Source organism: Ipomoea triloba, chromosome 4 (genome assembly GCF_003576645.1).
Source record: "Ipomoea triloba cultivar NCNSP0323 chromosome 4, ASM357664v1".
Classification (NCBI taxonomy): domain Eukaryota; kingdom Viridiplantae; phylum Streptophyta; class Magnoliopsida; order Solanales; family Convolvulaceae; genus Ipomoea; species Ipomoea triloba.
The window spans coordinates 15,746,548-15,765,329 of NC_044919.1; the positions used below are offsets into that span (position 1 = coordinate 15,746,548).

General features: G+C 35.1%; 2 protein-coding genes across 2 annotated transcripts; both read left to right on the forward strand.

Moving 5' to 3' along the window:
- The first annotated feature begins 5,529 nt into the window (after positions 1-5,529).
- LOC116015875 (protein NETWORKED 1A-like) lies at positions 5,530-9,390 on the forward strand. Its single transcript, XM_031256043.1, has 5 exons — positions 5,530-5,959; positions 6,616-6,700; positions 6,809-7,046; positions 8,030-8,796; positions 9,361-9,390. The coding sequence occupies exons 3-5, from the start codon at positions 6,947-6,949 to the stop codon at positions 9,388-9,390; spliced, it is 897 nt and encodes a 298-aa protein (XP_031111903.1). The 5' UTR covers positions 5,530-5,959; positions 6,616-6,700; positions 6,809-6,946.
- On the forward strand, positions 9,133-16,913 carry LOC116016332 (protein NETWORKED 1B-like). The gene is made up of 4 exons (XM_031256546.1): positions 9,133-9,252; positions 9,361-9,598; positions 10,582-14,834; positions 15,454-16,913. The coding sequence occupies exons 2-4, from the start codon at positions 9,499-9,501 to the stop codon at positions 16,711-16,713; spliced, it is 5,613 nt and encodes a 1,870-aa protein (XP_031112406.1). The 5' UTR covers positions 9,133-9,252; positions 9,361-9,498; the 3' UTR covers positions 16,714-16,913.
- Positions 16,914-18,782: the final 1,869 nt, after the last annotated feature.

Here is an 18,782-nt window from a genome sequence, read left to right on the forward strand (position 1 = left end):
AATTATAAAAAATTCTAATATTGAACGTACACATTTATTTGATTATAAATTGAATAATATATGACATGTTTGTCTACAATTATTTTAAAAATATCGATATGGCTAATGACCTTGTGGTCTAGTAGCATCCGGTAGTGGCATTTGGTTGCACCCCATGTTGGAGGGGGTAGGTTCGAGCCTCAGTGGAGGCAATGCTGACTCTTTGTGCTTCAGTAGGTTGAAAAAGTAGTTTATGAACAAATACTATAATTATTACTAAAATAAATATGGGAAAACTGAGAATTAATTTAATTATAATTATTATAAAAATAAATTCAAACCAATATTTAGCTTAATTACCATAATAATTATTATGCAATTATTATTAGTCAATTACACTAATATATGTGCAATTATACTTTTATACCTTAATTATATTCATTTTCACCATTTCACATTTAGTTTTTTCTTCCTCTTCCATATTTGAATGAATAAATTGTAACTATTATAAAAAATATAACAGTCTATGTTTAATTAATTTTTTTTAAAAGGAAAGTGTATTTAATTTTTTTTTTTTAAAGTTTTTAAATAATTTAATTGAATCATGTGCTCTCACACGCCCCTGCACATAAGCACATTTATGTTTATATTATATTTATGCTCACACGCCCCCTCACGTGTACAGGCCGATTGACTTTGATGGGCGTGTATTTATGCTCACGCGTATTTATGCTCACACGCCCCCTCACGTGTACAGGCCGATTGACTTTGATGGGCGTGACTTTGATGGGCGCGGAGATTCGAACCCATGACCTTTTGCATGGCTCTGATGGGCGCGGAGATTCGAACCCATGACCTTTTGCATGGCTCTGATACCAAATTGAAATATTTATGCTCCCTTTTGCATGGCTCTGATACCAAATTGAAATATTTATGCTCACACTTGCATGGCTCTGATACCAAATTGAAATATTTATGCTCACACTCGAACCCATGACCTTTTGCATGGCTCTGATGGGCGCGGAGATTCGAACCCATGACCTTTTGCATGGCTCTGATACCAAATTGAAATATTTATGCTCCCTTTTGCATGGCTCTGATACCAAATTGAAATATTTATGCTCACACTTGCATGGCTCTGATACCAAATTGAAATATTTATGCTCACACGCCCCCTTTTTCGGGTGGCGCGGAGATTCGAACCCATGACCTTTTGCATGGCCCACACGCCCCCTCACGTGTGCGGGCCGATTGACTTTGATGGGCTCCAAGCAACACGTGGACCATTGACTTTTTTTACGGGTGGCGCAGAGTTTCGAACCCATGACCTTTGGGTGGCTCTGATACCAAATTAAATCATGTGCTCCATTCAACTAAAAGCCTAAGCTGATAGTTGGACTGCACATTTATGTTTATATTATATTTATGCTCACAATTTTCCTTTCCAATTTGCCTAATTTCCATTTCCTTTTCCATTAGAATTTTTTTATATTTTAAATCAATTAGTAAAATCAAATTTCTTTTCCATTTTATCTTTACTATTATTTGGGCGGGAATTTAAAAAAGGATGATTTTATTTTTATTAATAGTAGTATAGATAAGTATTCGAATTATTATTATTGGTGTAAATAATAAGTAATAAATTATTTTTTCTTATAAAATTATGCAAAATTTGTTTCCATTATTCTCACAATTATAATGATTTAATTATTCTCAGGATTTGGTAAATAAAATTTTGTTACTAATTAAACTTTATTATTTTTTTTACCAATTAATTAATAATATTAGTTTGTGCGGAAAAAGTTGAAGGGGATGATTTTTCTTTTATTAATAGTATTGATACGTGAATATAGAAACAATATTACAAATTAATAGATATTAGTTAATTTTCATTTTACATTTTTTACCAAATAAGCTTTATTAATTATTTGACCAATAAAATATTTAATTAATTGACTACAAAAGTTTGGTTGGGAAAATGAAATAGGAGGATTTTACTTTTATATATAGTATAGATAGATTATATTCTTAAAATGACCTCCTAATATGTCATATTATTTAATTAACTATAAATAAAGTTAGTTAATTTATAATATTTAATGAATACAAATAATTTTTACTTTTTTAGAAAATATATAATACTTCATTTGTCTCATTTTGATTGTATAATTTGTTTAACCAGTTTGACTCAAGTTATTTACATTTCAATTGTATGTAATATTTTATTTAATATTAGTGTATACAATTTATATATTTAGAAATCGCACTAAAAGTACTATTAAACACAAATAATTAAATTTAAAAATTATGAAAAAAATACCCCAAAAGAGGTGCACCAGTTGATGGAATATGATTCTCGTATTTAAAAGTCGTGAGTTCAATTATTACTAACATCTTATTGATCGAGCCTGTCACACAAGGTATTTCTAGTGAGGTCTACATCTCTTGTGTGGTTTATGTGTATTATACACGAACAAAATTTATCCACTAAAAATTAAGAAGAAAGAGTATGTTTGATGAATAATTATAAATATAACAAGTAGAATGAGATAACTAGTATATATTGTAAATACTTTTTGTTTGGTCATCAGAATTGTGTAAGTTATAATATGATCATAAAAAAATTTGAAAATTTGAAAATGAGATCCAGTGTGTCCTGATTTGACTTTAAAAATCATCACATCCAAACTTTCAATCACAAATTTGACAATTTCAAGCAACATGTACATTGCAACTCAAGACATGACAATTGTCGGCTTTGTGACTGAAAATTATGTTTCTGATTGATTTTTAAATCAAACTAAAGACTTAGTGTATAGCGATTGATTATTATATTTTGAAATATTGATTAACAACTGCTTCTTGCTTTGATAATTATATTTCATGAATTGAATACTCTTTTGTACATTTTTTTGTGAGCAGGGAAATTCTGTGGCCATTACCTGATGACGTGCACGAGGTAGTAAATTCTTCTTTTGTATAATAAGTTAATAACTAGTAAATTACACAGTGGAGGTAAATCGTACTAGGAAGACTCTTTAGACAGGCTTGACCATGGCGAGACGTTTGGTTGGAAAGATGAAATTAGGAAAAAAGAAATTGTAATTATGTGAAAAATGAATATGGTCTGAATTCAAGAAGTGAATAAAGAATTGCAATTCCCTGTTACCAAATAATAGAATTGTACATTCAATGGAATTTGGTAAGAATGGAATTGCAATTCCATCATACCAAAACACCCAATGAAGGGTTAACAAGAATTGAACTCATAACCTTGAAGTATGAAAATTATACTTAACCCACTCGTCCATTCCTTTTCGGACATCATTGTACATTTTTTATTGTATTGATGTGATCTTATCATGGTTGATATATTTTTGTTTTTATATTTCTTTTGTGTTGCATAAAAGAATATTAATTAACAAATAAATAATGTTTCTTAAAAAAAACAAATGAATAATGTTAATTTTCACTCAAAAAGTTTCATCTCCCAACGTGACTTATATTCATTGGATGCAATGAATTAACTGGCTCCACATATTTGTACTCAAATACTAAAGAATTCAATCAAATAAAATCCCGTTTAGAGGAAAATTTTGAAAGTAAAATGTAGGAGGTTGGGTAACTTTACTCTTAACAAATCATAACTTAACCATTACCAGAGAGAAAAGGAGAATACTACTTCGTCCATTTTATTTTGTGTATGATCTGATTTAACGAAACTTGATTTGAGGTATTTGTAATTCAAACTAGTTATAATATTTAGTTTGGTCTAGGCTAATTTTACCACTCACAAATTAACCTTTCCATGATGTTACAAAATTATAGACATTAGTAAAGTTAAAATTAAAATTAAAAAAAGAAAACTAATGCATATGATTTTGCTACATATCATAGTGTGGTACTGTGGTTAGTTTGTGAGTGGTAAAATTACTCTATTTAGTTTAGCATTAGTGTATAAAATGTATAAGTTTTATAATTGCAAAAAATAATATTATAAAATAAAATAAATAAAAATTAATTTAATTAATGAATAATAATTAAAATAGGTTAGGGTAATATTAAATAAAAAAAGAAATAATGTAATGAGAAAAAAAGGGGAAGGCTGGAGTAACCCCTCTTTTTGGCAGCTTTTTTCACATTCTATTATGCCCTTTAATAAATACCGACTTACCGAATAACATCATTAGTCATTACCTTCCCTTCCCCTACTTTCCTTTTGCAATCCTTTTTAAATTTTAATTAATACTACATATAGCTATTCATTTAAATTGTACAACTTAAGTAATTTTTAATTTATTTAACATTCGATCCTTCGACTTCTGATCTATTAATTTTGATTTCGTCAAATTTAATTTTTTTTTAAAAATGTTTCACTGTTAATTCAAAATGTTAAGAATAACCTCAAATATAATAAGAAAATTTTATACATTTTTTAATAAATTTAGGGCATTTTGAATAGTTTGAACTAAAAATGAACATATTTAAAGTCAAAATTAATAGTTGATCAACCAACTTGATTGGCGTGAGTGGCCGTGCAATCTCGTCCCTTAAGAGATGTTGAGAGTTTGAACCCCTTTCGTATGAAAAAGTCAATCTGATCAACACTTTGTGCCTTAATTGGGCTAGCTCGGTGCGAACAAGGATAAGAATATTATACATGCACTATTTATATATTTTAATATTTATATTTTAAACTAATGTATAATAATTAAATAATACTATAAAAAGAAAAAAAATTGCCTTGCGATCTTTTTTTATAGACTTTTTTAAATTTTATTGTTTTTTAAATAATTTACTAAAAACATTAAAATATAGACATGTAAGATATGATTTGTCATGTGTGGTTATTATAAATTTTATTTGAATCAAATTTATGTTTAAATCTATTAATTCTTATATTATAGAAAATTTCTTATAATATAAAAGAGTACCGATTCTACTATTATAAATAAAAAAGAATAATGATATTTTTGTAAATAAAATGATAATTATTTAAAAAATATCATTGTTTCTTTTATTTCTAATAGTAAACATGGTACTTTTTTGATATCATTTTTTTTGAATACTACTAACTCTACTACAATGCAGTATCTGTTCATAACTACTTTCTCAACCTATTGAAGCACAAGAGTCAGTATTGACTCCACTGAGGCTTGAACCCACCACCTCCCGTATAAAGGGAAGGTTTGATGTCACTGGACCACAAGGTCCTTGGCACTTTTTTGATATCATAGATTTTTTAAAATAAATAATAAGAATTATATTAATTAATGAAATTAAAATAAAATTATATAATACAAGAATTCCAGATAATGTAATAATAAGAGTCTTTAAAGTAGAATCCTTACTTATAGGTCAGAAAAAACAAATAATATGGAGAGACAAGGAGGTAATTACTGAAAAAGAAAAAAGAAACAAAAAAGAAAAACCAAATGGGAAACCCAAGAAAAAACATTTTTGACATCCTAAGGTAGGGCCAGAATAGTAAATTCGTCCCCATACCTAGTCATTAGTACCACGTAGTTGTAATATCGTATAAAGTATCGACAAAAATATGAAAGAAACATAATCACTTTTTCAGAAAAACCATAATTTAGTCCTCTCGGTTTAGCACTTTACAGTATTCTCATAAAAAAAGGAAAAAAAAAAAAATTTTCTCTAGAATCTCAACAAATCTCCTTCTTTAAACCCACCCCATCCCACCCCACCGCGATTCAGGGAATGTACATACAGTATATACGTGTAGTTGTGTATACATACATATACACTAGCCCTATTGAAAGCTGCATTTCAGAGACTGCAAAGCAAATGCCCACCTGTTAGAGAGAGAAAGAGAGAGACCCAATGACGTTCACGGAGAGCGGGGGAGAGAGAATGGTGTGAAAGTAAATTGAGCAGAGCAGCTAAGTGGTTTTGTCAATCACAGCTGCTGATCAAGATTCTTTTTACCAATTGCTAGTTTTTTTTTGCTGTTTTGGTGAGTATTCATCTGAATTTTATGATAAGGATCCGATTTTTGTTTGCTTTCTAGTGACCCATATGTCTGCTTCTTTTTGTTTTTTGGTTTTTGTTTTTGGTTTTCACGCCGGTTTCTCAAATTTCATCAATGTGAACGATTTTTAGTGTTTAGATCAGGGTGGGTGTATGTAAGAACTGGGTTTTGAGTGTGTTTTGCTTTTCCTACCAGATTTCAATGTTTATTTGTTGTTTATCTGAGTGGTTTGAAGGATTACTCATTTGCAGTTTTAGTTCATATACATTTGGTTAAAATCTTTTTTTTTTTTTTTTTTTTTTTTTTGGGTTTTGGTATTTACACCTTCATTTTAGGCCTATGTATCTTTGAGTGTTTATAGTGAATTTAAGATGATCAATTTTTAATTTTTTTTCCTTTATCTTCTTCCTAATGTACTAATATGAATGATTTCAACATTTGTTGTATTGTTGGAGAAGATTCTGTACTTTTATTGATAATAGAGTTATTTTGTGGCTGAATTTTTGGGGTATCTATGCCATAATCTGTTTACCCATATTGTCAATTGTTCTTGATATTATGCTGAGTCCATGTTAAGGTTATTTTGTTTTGCTCCATCTATGATCTGATTTTACTCTGCATTTTCTTCTTCTTTGGCTCAGATTTTGTTTGATTTGCTAGCTTTGAAACTATTGAAGTGAGAAGTTATACTTGCTGCTATTGTCTAGCTTGTGATTAATTCAGCAGGTAACTTGCAGTGCTAATTGCAGTAATTTCCAACTCTTTTTAATGCTTGGAAAAATTGTTCATGTTGGACTTCGTTCTAATGCTGTTTCCCTTAAAAATCTTTGGCAGGTGCAGGAATTAAAGCCTCTCTCTAGTTGAGTTATACAAGTTCTTATACTGGCCTGGATCCATTATTTTCATTGGTGGTACAAAGACCGGGATTTCGCTAGGCCAAAACCACTTGTGCTTTTGTTCATTGCTGGAGTCATGGCATCTTTGCTTCACTCTGAATCGAGGCGGTTGTATTCTTGGTGGTGGGATAGCCACGTCCCAAAGAACTCGAAATGGCTTCATGAAAACCTCACCGGTGAGCAGCTTTTCACATTGATGTTTGTCTTTTTACTTCTTTCCTTCTCATGTTCTTCAAAAGTTGTCGCCTAAAATCACAGGCATGCCTTTGTTTAATTGTTTTTGTTTTCTGCATATTTATTTGAGATATTGTTCCAGTTCTTAGAGGAGGGCTCTTTATTTGATTTCACCAAATCTTGGGGTGTTTATTATGGAAATAGCCTCTGCAGACTTAGCTTTATGGTTTAGGTTGTTCACTGTGTAGCTCGATGTTTCGAGCTGAGTCTTTCAGTGTATTTGACTTGCAAACACACTTTTTGACCCTTCCAAATGCATAGTTTAATGTCTCTGGAAACGCTATTTCAACTAGTTGATGCTTCTAAGATCAACATGATATAGGTGTTGGGATACCTGTACCTGTACCTGTACCCATACCCAACGGATACCCGAATTATTTACAGGGATAAAAAGGGGAAGGTGACAAGTATGGGAAAATTCTTCATACTTGGGGTATGGGGGTTTCTCCCACCCCTTGTATAAATGTATGTGTATATATACTTATTTCCTACAAATACTTAAATTATCATTTTAGATATATTATATTATATTATTCCATAATGTCATACTATGTGCTATTACAAATTTGACACCAAGTAGCTCGTGTCTACCATATGTTTTTGAAGGGCAATATCGAAATAATATTAACTGACTATTAGTGGCTTAGTCCTACTTTTTAGAAGAGTTTTGAACACTATTTATCCCCAAGTCGTTATGAATTACACATGACGGCTGTACTGTTTACTTTGTTGGGCTTTAAATTGATCTATTGCCTCAAGATAATGCTTTGAAATATGCTGTATTTTATTCTCTGGTTTCTGAGTGTTCATTCTGTCCATAGCTGATATGTTCACAATCTCACATTGCCCGTACAATGTATTGCTAATATATGTCACTATGAAATTATGAAGCGTTAACTGACCTTACGTTGATGTTTTGTCACAGATATGGATGCTAAAGTAAAGGCAATGATCAAGCTGATTGAAGAAGATGCGGATTCGTTTGCACGGAGAGCTGAAATGTATTATAAAAAACGACCGGAGCTGATGAAATTGGTTGAGGAGTTCTATCGAGCATACCGCGCATTAGCTGAAAGATATGATCATGTAACAGGTGAGCTCCGGCATGCACACAAAGCGATGGCGGAGGCTTTCCCCAACCATATCCCTTTTCTTCTGGCTGAAGATTCACCTTCAAAAGGTTCAACACTCGAGGCAGAACCACACACTCCGGAAATGCTGCAACAGATCCGTGCAATGCCCGAAGCAGATGACTTTCATAAGAATTCCTCGTCCTGGATACATGCTTTACAGATGATTGGTACATATCCTGGTGAATCTGATACTGGATCCAGCGAGAGAGGTTTGAAACAGTTAAACGAGATTATCGGGGAAGGAGAAGATACTTCAAAAAATTCAAGATTAATGGATGGAGGGCTAGTAAGAGGCCTCTCCGATATAGGAGATAGATTTCATAATGAAGTGTCGAAAATCTCAAGTGAAAATCTAAATCTCAAGGCCAAGCTTCTCTCCGAGACTGAGCGTGCGGGGAAAGCAGAAACGGAAGTTCAGAGCTTGAAGGAAGCACTTGCTGATATGCAGGCAAAGAAGGAATCTCTCCTCCTTCAGTATCAGCAGTGCCTCGAAAAATTATCAGCTGCAGAGTCGGAGCTACTTCAGGCGCAGAAGGATTCCATGACGATCATTGAACAAGCAAGCNTTTTTTTTTTTTTTTTTTTTTTTTTTTTGGGGTTTTGGTATTTACACCTTCATTTTAGGCCTATGTATCTTTGAGTGTTTATAGTGAATTTAAGATGATCAATTTTTAATTTTTTTTCCTTTATCTTCTTCCTAATGTACTAATATGAATGATTTCAACATTTGTTGTATTGTTGGAGAAGATTCTGTACTTTTATTGATAATAGAGTTATTTTGTGGCTGAATTTTTGGGGTATCTATGCCATAATCTGTTTACCCATATTGTCAATTGTTCTTGATATTATGCTGAGTCCATGTTAAGGTTATTTTGTTTTGCTCCATCTATGATCTGATTTTACTCTGCATTTTCTTCTTCTTTGGCTCAGATTTTGTTTGATTTGCTAGCTTTGAAACTATTGAAGTGAGAAGTTATACTTGCTGCTATTGTCTAGCTTGTGATTAATTCAGCAGGTAACTTGCAGTGCTAATTGCAGTAATTTCCAACTCTTTTTAATGCTTGGAAAAATTGTTCATGTTGGACTTCGTTCTAATGCTGTTTCCCTTAAAAATCTTTGGCAGGTGCAGGAATTAAAGCCTCTCTCTAGTTGAGTTATACAAGTTCTTATACTGGCCTGGATCCATTATTTTCATTGGTGGTACAAAGACCGGGATTTCGCTAGGCCAAAACCACTTGTGCTTTTGTTCATTGCTGGAGTCATGGCATCTTTGCTTCACTCTGAATCGAGGCGGTTGTATTCTTGGTGGTGGGATAGCCACGTCCCAAAGAACTCGAAATGGCTTCATGAAAACCTCACCGGTGAGCAGCTTTTCACATTGATGTTTGTCTTTTTACTTCTTTCCTTCTCATGTTCTTCAAAAGTTGTCGCCTAAAATCACAGGCATGCCTTTGTTTAATTGTTTTTGTTTTCTGCATATTTATTTGAGATATTGTTCCAGTTCTTAGAGGAGGGCTCTTTATTTGATTTCACCAAATCTTGGGGTGTTTATTATGGAAATAGCCTCTGCAGACTTAGCTTTATGGTTTAGGTTGTTCACTGTGTAGCTCGATGTTTCGAGCTGAGTCTTTCAGTGTATTTGACTTGCAAACACACTTTTTGACCCTTCCAAATGCATAGTTTAATGTCTCTGGAAACGCTATTTCAACTAGTTGATGCTTCTAAGATCAACATGATATAGGTGTTGGGATACCTGTACCTGTACCTGTACCCATACCCAACGGATACCCGAATTATTTACAGGGATAAAAAGGGGAAGGTGACAAGTATGGGAAAATTCTTCATACTTGGGGTATGGGGGTTTCTCCCACCCCTTGTATAAATGTATGTGTATATATACTTATTTCCTACAAATACTTAAATTATCATTTTAGATATATTATATTATATTATTCCATAATGTCATACTATGTGCTATTACAAATTTGACACCAAGTAGCTCGTGTCTACCATATGTTTTTGAAGGGCAATATCGAAATAATATTAACTGACTATTAGTGGCTTAGTCCTACTTTTTAGAAGAGTTTTGAACACTATTTATCCCCAAGTCGTTATGAATTACACATGACGGCTGTACTGTTTACTTTGTTGGGCTTTAAATTGATCTATTGCCTCAAGATAATGCTTTGAAATATGCTGTATTTTATTCTCTGGTTTCTGAGTGTTCATTCTGTCCATAGCTGATATGTTCACAATCTCACATTGCCCGTACAATGTATTGCTAATATATGTCACTATGAAATTATGAAGCGTTAACTGACCTTACGTTGATGTTTTGTCACAGATATGGATGCTAAAGTAAAGGCAATGATCAAGCTGATTGAAGAAGATGCGGATTCGTTTGCACGGAGAGCTGAAATGTATTATAAAAAACGACCGGAGCTGATGAAATTGGTTGAGGAGTTCTATCGAGCATACCGCGCATTAGCTGAAAGATATGATCATGTAACAGGTGAGCTCCGGCATGCACACAAAGCGATGGCGGAGGCTTTCCCCAACCATATCCCTTTTCTTCTGGCTGAAGATTCACCTTCAAAAGGTTCAACACTCGAGGCAGAACCACACACTCCGGAAATGCTGCAACAGATCCGTGCAATGCCCGAAGCAGATGACTTTCATAAGAATTCCTCGTCCTGGATACATGCTTTACAGATGATTGGTACATATCCTGGTGAATCTGATACTGGATCCAGCGAGAGAGGTTTGAAACAGTTAAACGAGATTATCGGGGAAGGAGAAGATACTTCAAAAAATTCAAGATTAATGGATGGAGGGCTAGTAAGAGGCCTCTCCGATATAGGAGATAGATTTCATAATGAAGTGTCGAAAATCTCAAGTGAAAATCTAAATCTCAAGGCCAAGCTTCTCTCCGAGACTGAGCGTGCGGGGAAAGCAGAAACGGAAGTTCAGAGCTTGAAGGAAGCACTTGCTGATATGCAGGCAAAGAAGGAATCTCTCCTCCTTCAGTATCAGCAGTGCCTCGAAAAATTATCAGCTGCAGAGTCGGAGCTACTTCAGGCGCAGAAGGATTCCATGACGATCATTGAACAAGCAAGCAATGCCGAAACCGAACTTCAGGTTTTGAAGGACTCCCTTAGTAAGGTTAAGGCTGAAAGAGATTCTGAACTGGCCAAAAGCAAGCGATATCTACTAATGATATCTAATCTTGAGAGTGATATCTCTCAAGTACAGGAGAATATGAAAGACCAAAATGAACGAGCAGTTAAGGCAGAAAGTGAATCTCAACATCTAAGAAATGAGATCAGCAAATTGGAGTCTGAAAATGAAGTCTGTCTTTGCCAGTACAGACAATGTCTGGAAAAGGTTTCCGATCTGGAAAAGAAAATCTTGTTGGCGGAGGAGCATGCCAGACTGCTTAAGGATCGAGCTGATGGTGCTGAAGCTGAGATCAAGAGACTGAAAGAGGCTCTTCTGGAACTAAACAAGGAGAAAGAACTGTCGGATTCTCAGTGTAAAGACTGCCTAGAAAAAATATCCAAGCTCGAGAGTCAGCTCTACAGTGCCCAGGAGGAAGTCAAGCGCCTAAATGGCGAGATTCTTGTTGAAGCTGCAAGACTTAAAAATGCCGAAGATAAGTGTCTTGTATTGGAGATGTCAAATCAATCGTTGCGTGTAGAGGCGGAAAATTTGGCAAAGAAGATTCTAATGAAAGACCAGGAACTTTCTGAGAAGCTTATGGAGCTGGAGAAACTTCAGACTGACTTACAACATGAATGCCTAAGTCATGCACAAATTGAAGCTTCTCTCCAGATTTTGCAGAATTTGCACTCCCAATCTCAAGCAGAGCAGCAAGCTCTGGCATTGGAGCTGAAAAATGGTCTTCAAGTGCTGAAGGACTTGGAAACTTGTAAAGGTGGTTTGGAGGATGAACTTCAGCAGGTGAAGGTTGAAAACCACAGTTTGAATGAACTGAAAATGTCTTCAACTACTACGATAAAAAATCTGGAAAATGAAATCCTTAACTTGAGGAGTATGAAAGAGAGGCTTGAAGAGGAGGTTGCACAACAAATGGAGAAAAGTAATTCCCTTCAGCAAGAGATTTCCTGTCTCAAGGAGGAAATTTGTCGCCTTAACAACAGTTACCAGGCTTTAGTTGAGCAGGTGAGGTCAGTCGGTCTGGACCCAGAGTGTTTTGTTTCTTCAATAAGGAGCTTGCAGGAAGAAAACTCGATGCTGAGAAAAACCTATGAGAATGATAGCACCGAGAAAGAAGTTCTTCGCAGGAAGTTGGAGAATATGGAGGAATTTTTGAATAAGAAAGCTGGTTTGGAGAGCTCTCTTTCTGATGTGAATAGAGAGTTGCAGGGATCGCATGAGCAGGTGAAGGCATTGCAAGAATCTTGCCAAACTCTCCAGATCGAAAAATCTGCTCTTGTTGCCGAAAAAGCTTCTTTGCTGTCTCAACTGCAAATGGTAACTGAGAACATGCAGAAACTCCTAGAGAAAAATGCAGTTCTTGAAAGCTCACTTTTTGGTGCAAAAGTTGAACTTGAAGGTCTCAGGGAAAAATCAAAGGGTTTAGAGGAAATCTGCCAATTGTTAAAAACTGAGAAGTCCAATCTTCTTGCTGAAAGGAGCAACCTAGCTTTTCAGTTGCAAAATGTTGAACGGCGAGTAGAATGCCTTGAGAAAAGATGTACTGGGCTGGAAGAAAGACATGCTTTGCTAGAGAGGCAAAAAGAAGCCATGCATTCACAGGTAGAAGAACTAAGAGTCTCAATTCATACTGAAAAACATGAACGTGCAAGTCTTGCACTAAAGAGTGAGACTCGTATGACTACCCTGGAAAACCATATTCATATCCTACAAGAAGAAAGTAAGTGGAAAAAGAAAGAATATGAAGAAGAGCTTGAAAAAGTAACAAGAGCCCATTTTGAGATTTTTGTCCTGCAGAAATTCATAAAAGACATGGAAGAGAAAAATCACTCTCTGGTGAATGAATGTCAGAAACATGTTGAGGCCTCAAAATTGGCTGATAAACTGATTTCTGAGTTAGAGAACGAAAATCTTGAGCAGCAGGTTGAAGCGGAACTCTTATTAGATGAAATTGGAAGGCTGAGGGTAGGGATATATCAAGTTTTCAAGGCTCTGGAAACTAGTTCTGGATGCATCTCTGAAGCCAAAATTGAAAATGAACAGATCTTTTTGCATCATATTTTTGGCAGCATTGAGGATATGAAATGCTCCCTCACAAAGTATGAGGATTATAATCAGCAGCTGTTTGTTGAAAACTCAGTTCTGCTAACTCTCCTGGCAGAACTGAAATCAGATGGAATGGAATTGGAGGTGCAGAAGAGATTTATGGAGCAGGAGCTCAGAATAACAGCAGAGAAGCTTGTTATGGTGCAAAATGACAAGTGCAAACTTCTGGAGATGAACAGGCAATTAGAATCAGAACTGATAAAGGGAAATGAAGAAAGTGCCATGCTTGAAGCTGAGGTGGAGAATCTCTGTGTTAAACATGTCGACTTGAAGAGAGATTACCTTGAATTAGAGGATGATTATTCTCAATTACTAGACCAGAATAAATCTTTGATGGAAAAGATCTCAGAGATTGGCAAAGAGAAGTGGATTGTGGAGCAGGAAAATGATGCAATTCTTCTAGAGACACTAGATCTCATTAACCTTTCCACAATATTCAGGAGTTTTAGTAATGAGAAATCTACAGAGGTGAAATCATCTATTGCAGTTGCACAAAGTTTGCGGGGTGTAATCAGTGACTTCGAAAAAGAGGTTGGAATTTTGAGGGGGAAGCTGCAAATGAAAGAAGCAGAAAACTTAATCCTACAGGAATCGATTCAAAGGGTGGAGATGGAGCTGCTAGAAGTTAAAAAATACAATGACGGTTTGAAAATGGAAGTTTCAAGTGAAAAAGAAATTGTGAGGCAGAAGGAAACAGAGCTTTTGGAAGTAGAGCAGAAACTTGAGGCTGCAGAGAACTTGAACTCTGAATTGTATAGCAATCTGGAAGAACTAAAATGCCATTCTCAACAATCTGGACACATAAAGGAAAGTCTGGAGAGGCAGGTAATTGAACTAACGGAAGATAATGAAATTCAGAACAAGGAAATCGGGTTCCTTAAAGAAGTGAACTCAAGCTTAGTGGGCAAACTGGATAAGCTGTGTGCAGAAATTGGGGAACAACAAGTTCGAGAAGAGCATCTCAGTTCTGAGCTGCAAGATAAAAACCAGGAGTTTGAACTTTGGGAAGCAGAGGCAGCAGCATTTTACTTTGATCTCCAGATCTCTTCCATCAATGAAGTTTTTCTTGAAAATAAGATTCATGAGGTTTCTGAAGTATGTGGAAGTCTAATGGACCAAAATGCTTCCAAAAGTTTGGAGATTGAAGAAATGAAAGAAAAAATTGATTCGATGGAGGGTGAGATTGGAGAATTGAAAATCCAAGTACAGGCATATTCTCCTGTAATAGCTTCTCTCAAAGAAGACATAGCATCCCTTGAAAATAGTGCTTTGCTTCAGTCAAAACTCAATGTATCTGATGTTGAGGAGCCAAAGGTATTGTACTTCATTTTACAAAAGCTGATAACTCCTTTGTTGTTGCGTATTTTAACTCGCAACTTTTCTGCATTTTCTTCCTGTGGTGTTAGTTTTACTGGTCAATTTGAAGAAAACATGAGATGCTTCTTAAAACTGAAACCAACGTAGGATTAAATTACTTTGTTTCAGTTTTCAAAAAAAAATAAAATTACTTTGTTTCAATTTTCTTAGTACTATAATGGGGGAAATGGTTTCTCTAGCTCTGGTGCTCAGTTTATTCTATGTTAAGGACAGGCAGACTGAAGAATCTGTATGACTTTATTGGGATATCAACGATTGATTTATTATAAAACTTTCTTTTTTTGTCATTCATGATACTGAAAACTGTACTTTAATTTATACCTTACGTTCTTAGCTTCTTGTGGGCTTGGATTCATATTAAGTAATACCTTACGTTCTTAGCTTCTTGTGGGCTTGGATTCATATTAAGTATCTAATTTTATTTTCATTATTTTCTTAGCTTCTGGAGCTTTAAAAGCAGCATTTGGCTGTGTTTGATTCATTCAGTGATGTCACATAAGCTGCTAAAATGAAAATGTTGTGATCACTGAGTATTTTTCTTCACACATTTTTACAGGCTATGGAAGTTGAGGTTCATCCGAATGAAAATAGCTGTGACAAACAATTGGAAAGTAGCTCTGAGAAGCTGATGGATCATCAATCTGCCATGATAAATGGGGTCCTAGATTTGCAGCAATTACGCACTAGGATTAAAGCTGTTGAAAAGGTGGTGGTGGAACAGATGAAGAAACCTGTCATGAAGAGTAAGGCGGGACAAAATAGTATAAGGTGTGAAATTGAGGCGTTAAAATCTCAGCACAGTTTGGACCGAGAAAAATACAAGCGTAGAGAAAGGAAGGGAAGTAAAGGAAGTAGGGATGAGTGTATGGATAACGTCAACTCACAGAAGACGAAGCCCAAATCTTGTGAAATCAGGAGTGGAACAATGATGAAAGACATACCACTCGATCATGTCTCCGATGGCTCACCGCAAAAATATCGCAGGAGAGGTACTACTGGTTCATACAGGATAGATGATCAGATGCTCGAGTTATGGGAAACTGCAGCGGGCTGCAGTCCTATTCAAACCGTGAGAGGGTCAAAGAAGCCACCGTTGGTACATGATCCAAGAGAGGGTAATGCGATCTACAATCAGCTAAGTACCGAGTGGAAGAACAAACATCCACCCACCGACCTAGAAGTGGAGAAGGAGCTGGGAGTTGATAAATTAGAGCTACCGATGACTGTTTCCGAGCCAAATCAAGGAATAAACAACAGAAGGATTCTGGAGCGACTCACGTCTGATGCTGAGAAATTGATGAGTATTCAGGTGACAGTAGATAACCTGAGAAGGAGATTGGAGACGAACCGAAAGGGGAGAAAATCCAAGAGTGTTGATTTTGATACGGTGAAGGAGCAGTTACAGGAAGTCGAGGAAACCGTTGTCCAGTTAGTGAATCTGAATAGTCAGTTGATGAAAAATACCGAAGAGGAGGGTTCCTTCTCCAATGCAAATGCTTCGGCTGAGATGAAGGAGGTCTCGAACGTGTGGCATAGGAGAGTTGTCGAGCAAGCAAGAAAAGGGTCCGAGAAGATTGGACGATTACAAACCGAGGTTCAGAAGATCCAATACGTATTGCTGAAACTGGAGGATGAAAAGAAGAACAAAGCCAGAAGCCGATTTTCCAAGACCAAAACGGGTATCGTTCTCAAGGACTTCATATACATTGGCAGAAGAGACGGTGAAAAGCGGAAGAAGAAGGCTCAACTCTGTGGATGTTTTAGACCCTCAAGCAGTGGCAGTGGGAGTGGCCGTGGCAGCGTAAGCCACATGTAACTGTGTTTAGCGTTTTGAACGATAATGGTCCTTGTATTTGCGTTGACAGGATCAGATCATTTCTTTTAATTTGTTAGTCTAGAGTAACTCTAAGAACTAGATGTTATGTTATCTAATTCAAATAAACTCCAGCTATCAAAGTCTTTTCCTTAAAATTGCTTTTTTAGAGACTATTACATTGCTTTTATTGGGGAAATTAATTTGCTTTGCAGGTCCCATGTTTGAACTTTAGAGGGTTGTATGCTTTCCTGTCTGCCTGTCTGTTTTATATGATATGATGAATGTACAACTCAGGTCAAACTATTTTGGTACCTTTTTTTTTTTTTTTTTTTTTTTTTTTTTTTGAGTACTATTGACTCGGTTACAATGTAGTATCTGTTCATAAACTACTTTCTCAACCTACTGAAGCACAAAGAATCAGTATCGCCGAGCCCCCTCCAACATGGGGTGCAACTAATTGCCACTACCGGATGTCACTAGACCACAAGGTCATTGGCTTGGTTCAAGTGAAATTTTGTTTTAGGCCCAGAGAAAAACTATTAGGAGGTGTTTGGTTGGATAGAAAATGTTTTCCAAGGAAAATGTTTCCTTGAATTTGAGGAAAGATTTTCCTTTGTTTGGTTGGATGGAAAACATTTTTCTTAAAAACAAGGAAAATATTTTTCTTGGCCACTCCTTGGTATTTTGTTTTCACAATTATGCCCTCACTAATTTTTTTAATTACTGTTATGATTATTGTTGTTAGGGAAAATTGTAATTTATGCCCCTCCATAATATGTTAATTATCAATGTCACCCCTGAATTATTGTGGTGTAAATATTGCCCCTCAATTTTCAAAAATGGTACATATATTGCCCTCCCGTGGTGTAAATATTGCCCCTCCTTCGTTACGGGAGGGGCAATATATGTACCGTTTTTGAAAATTGAGGGGCAACATTTACACCACTAATAATTCAGGGGTGACATTGATAATTGACATATTATGGAGGGGCAAAAATTACAATTTTCCCTTGTTATTATTGTGTAGGGGTATAATTGCCTTTATACTCATTATTCCTTACAATTCTAAATTCAACCAAACAATGGAATTTACATTCCCAGTAATTTCTTTTCATCCAACCAAACAATGAAATCTATTTTCCTGGTAATTTATTTTTCATAGAATTTGAATTCCATTTCCTTCAAATATTTTCCAATGTACCAAACCGGCTGTTAGTGAAAAGTTGTTAGCGTCACAAGTAGTGCAAATGCAGCTTATAGTATGACATTTTGAATTCACACTGGGTGAACTCGAATATTGCAAATTATTGTGTGGACCATGGATAATGAATATAAGGTACATTTTTAATATACTAAAAGTACATTATTTGTGTATTGAATGTAAATTATTTGATAGTATATAAAATTATGTACTTTCATTACTCAAATAATGTACTTTTAGTATATTAAAAATGTACTTTTTACTTATGATCCACACAGCTTTATGGACCATGGTCCATGTAATAATGATTGCTCTAATATGGTCTTGGGTAAGATAAAGCCTAGAAGGGCGCCGGGTTGAATAAACTTCATAAAGTTTTAATTTTTGCAAAAAGTGTATAGTGGAAGTCTTTTAACTTGTACACAAATGAAGTTTGTTAACCGTTTGAGTGTTTGAATTTGTTACAGATCATATTGAATATAAATAGCAAAGTGTAAAGCAAAGTAGTAAGGAGTACAGGGAGTAACAATTTTTATAGTGGTTTCTCCTAATTTTCTTTTCATCTTATCTCAAAGGAGAAAATCCATTAATGTATATTTTACACCAATATACAAAGTGTAAACAATCTTTTCACAGAAACGTTCAACAAACTCCTTTTATTACTTGACTTTTTCACAAAGATCGTTCACCAATTCCCGTTGCTACTTCACCGCTTACAAGGATCGCGCACAAAGTCCCCTTGCTAGCATAGTATCATGACAATATAACCTTTCTTCATAAGCATCAATCACGTAGTCTTCTTGTAATACTAAGTCACCAACGACTATTTTAATCCCAAGAACAGTATTCACAACTCCATGTGTTAATG

Bases quoted from the DNA above. Each gene is read 5' to 3' on its own strand.
- LOC116015875 (XM_031256043.1), top strand. From the start codon at position 6,947: ATGGCATCTTTGCTTCACTCTGAATCGAGGCGGTTGTATTCTTGGTGG. The intron at 7,047-8,029 runs GTGAGCAGCTTT...GTTTTGTCACAG, and splicing joins GCTTCATGAAAACCTCACCG to ATATGGATGCTAAAGTAAAG.
- LOC116016332 (XM_031256546.1), top strand. From the start codon at position 9,499: ATGGCATCTTTGCTTCACTCTGAATCGAGGCGGTTGTATTCTTGGTGG. The intron at 9,599-10,581 runs GTGAGCAGCTTT...GTTTTGTCACAG, and splicing joins GCTTCATGAAAACCTCACCG to ATATGGATGCTAAAGTAAAG. The intron at 14,835-15,453 runs GTATTGTACTTC...ACATTTTTACAG, and splicing joins CTGATGTTGAGGAGCCAAAG to GCTATGGAAGTTGAGGTTCA.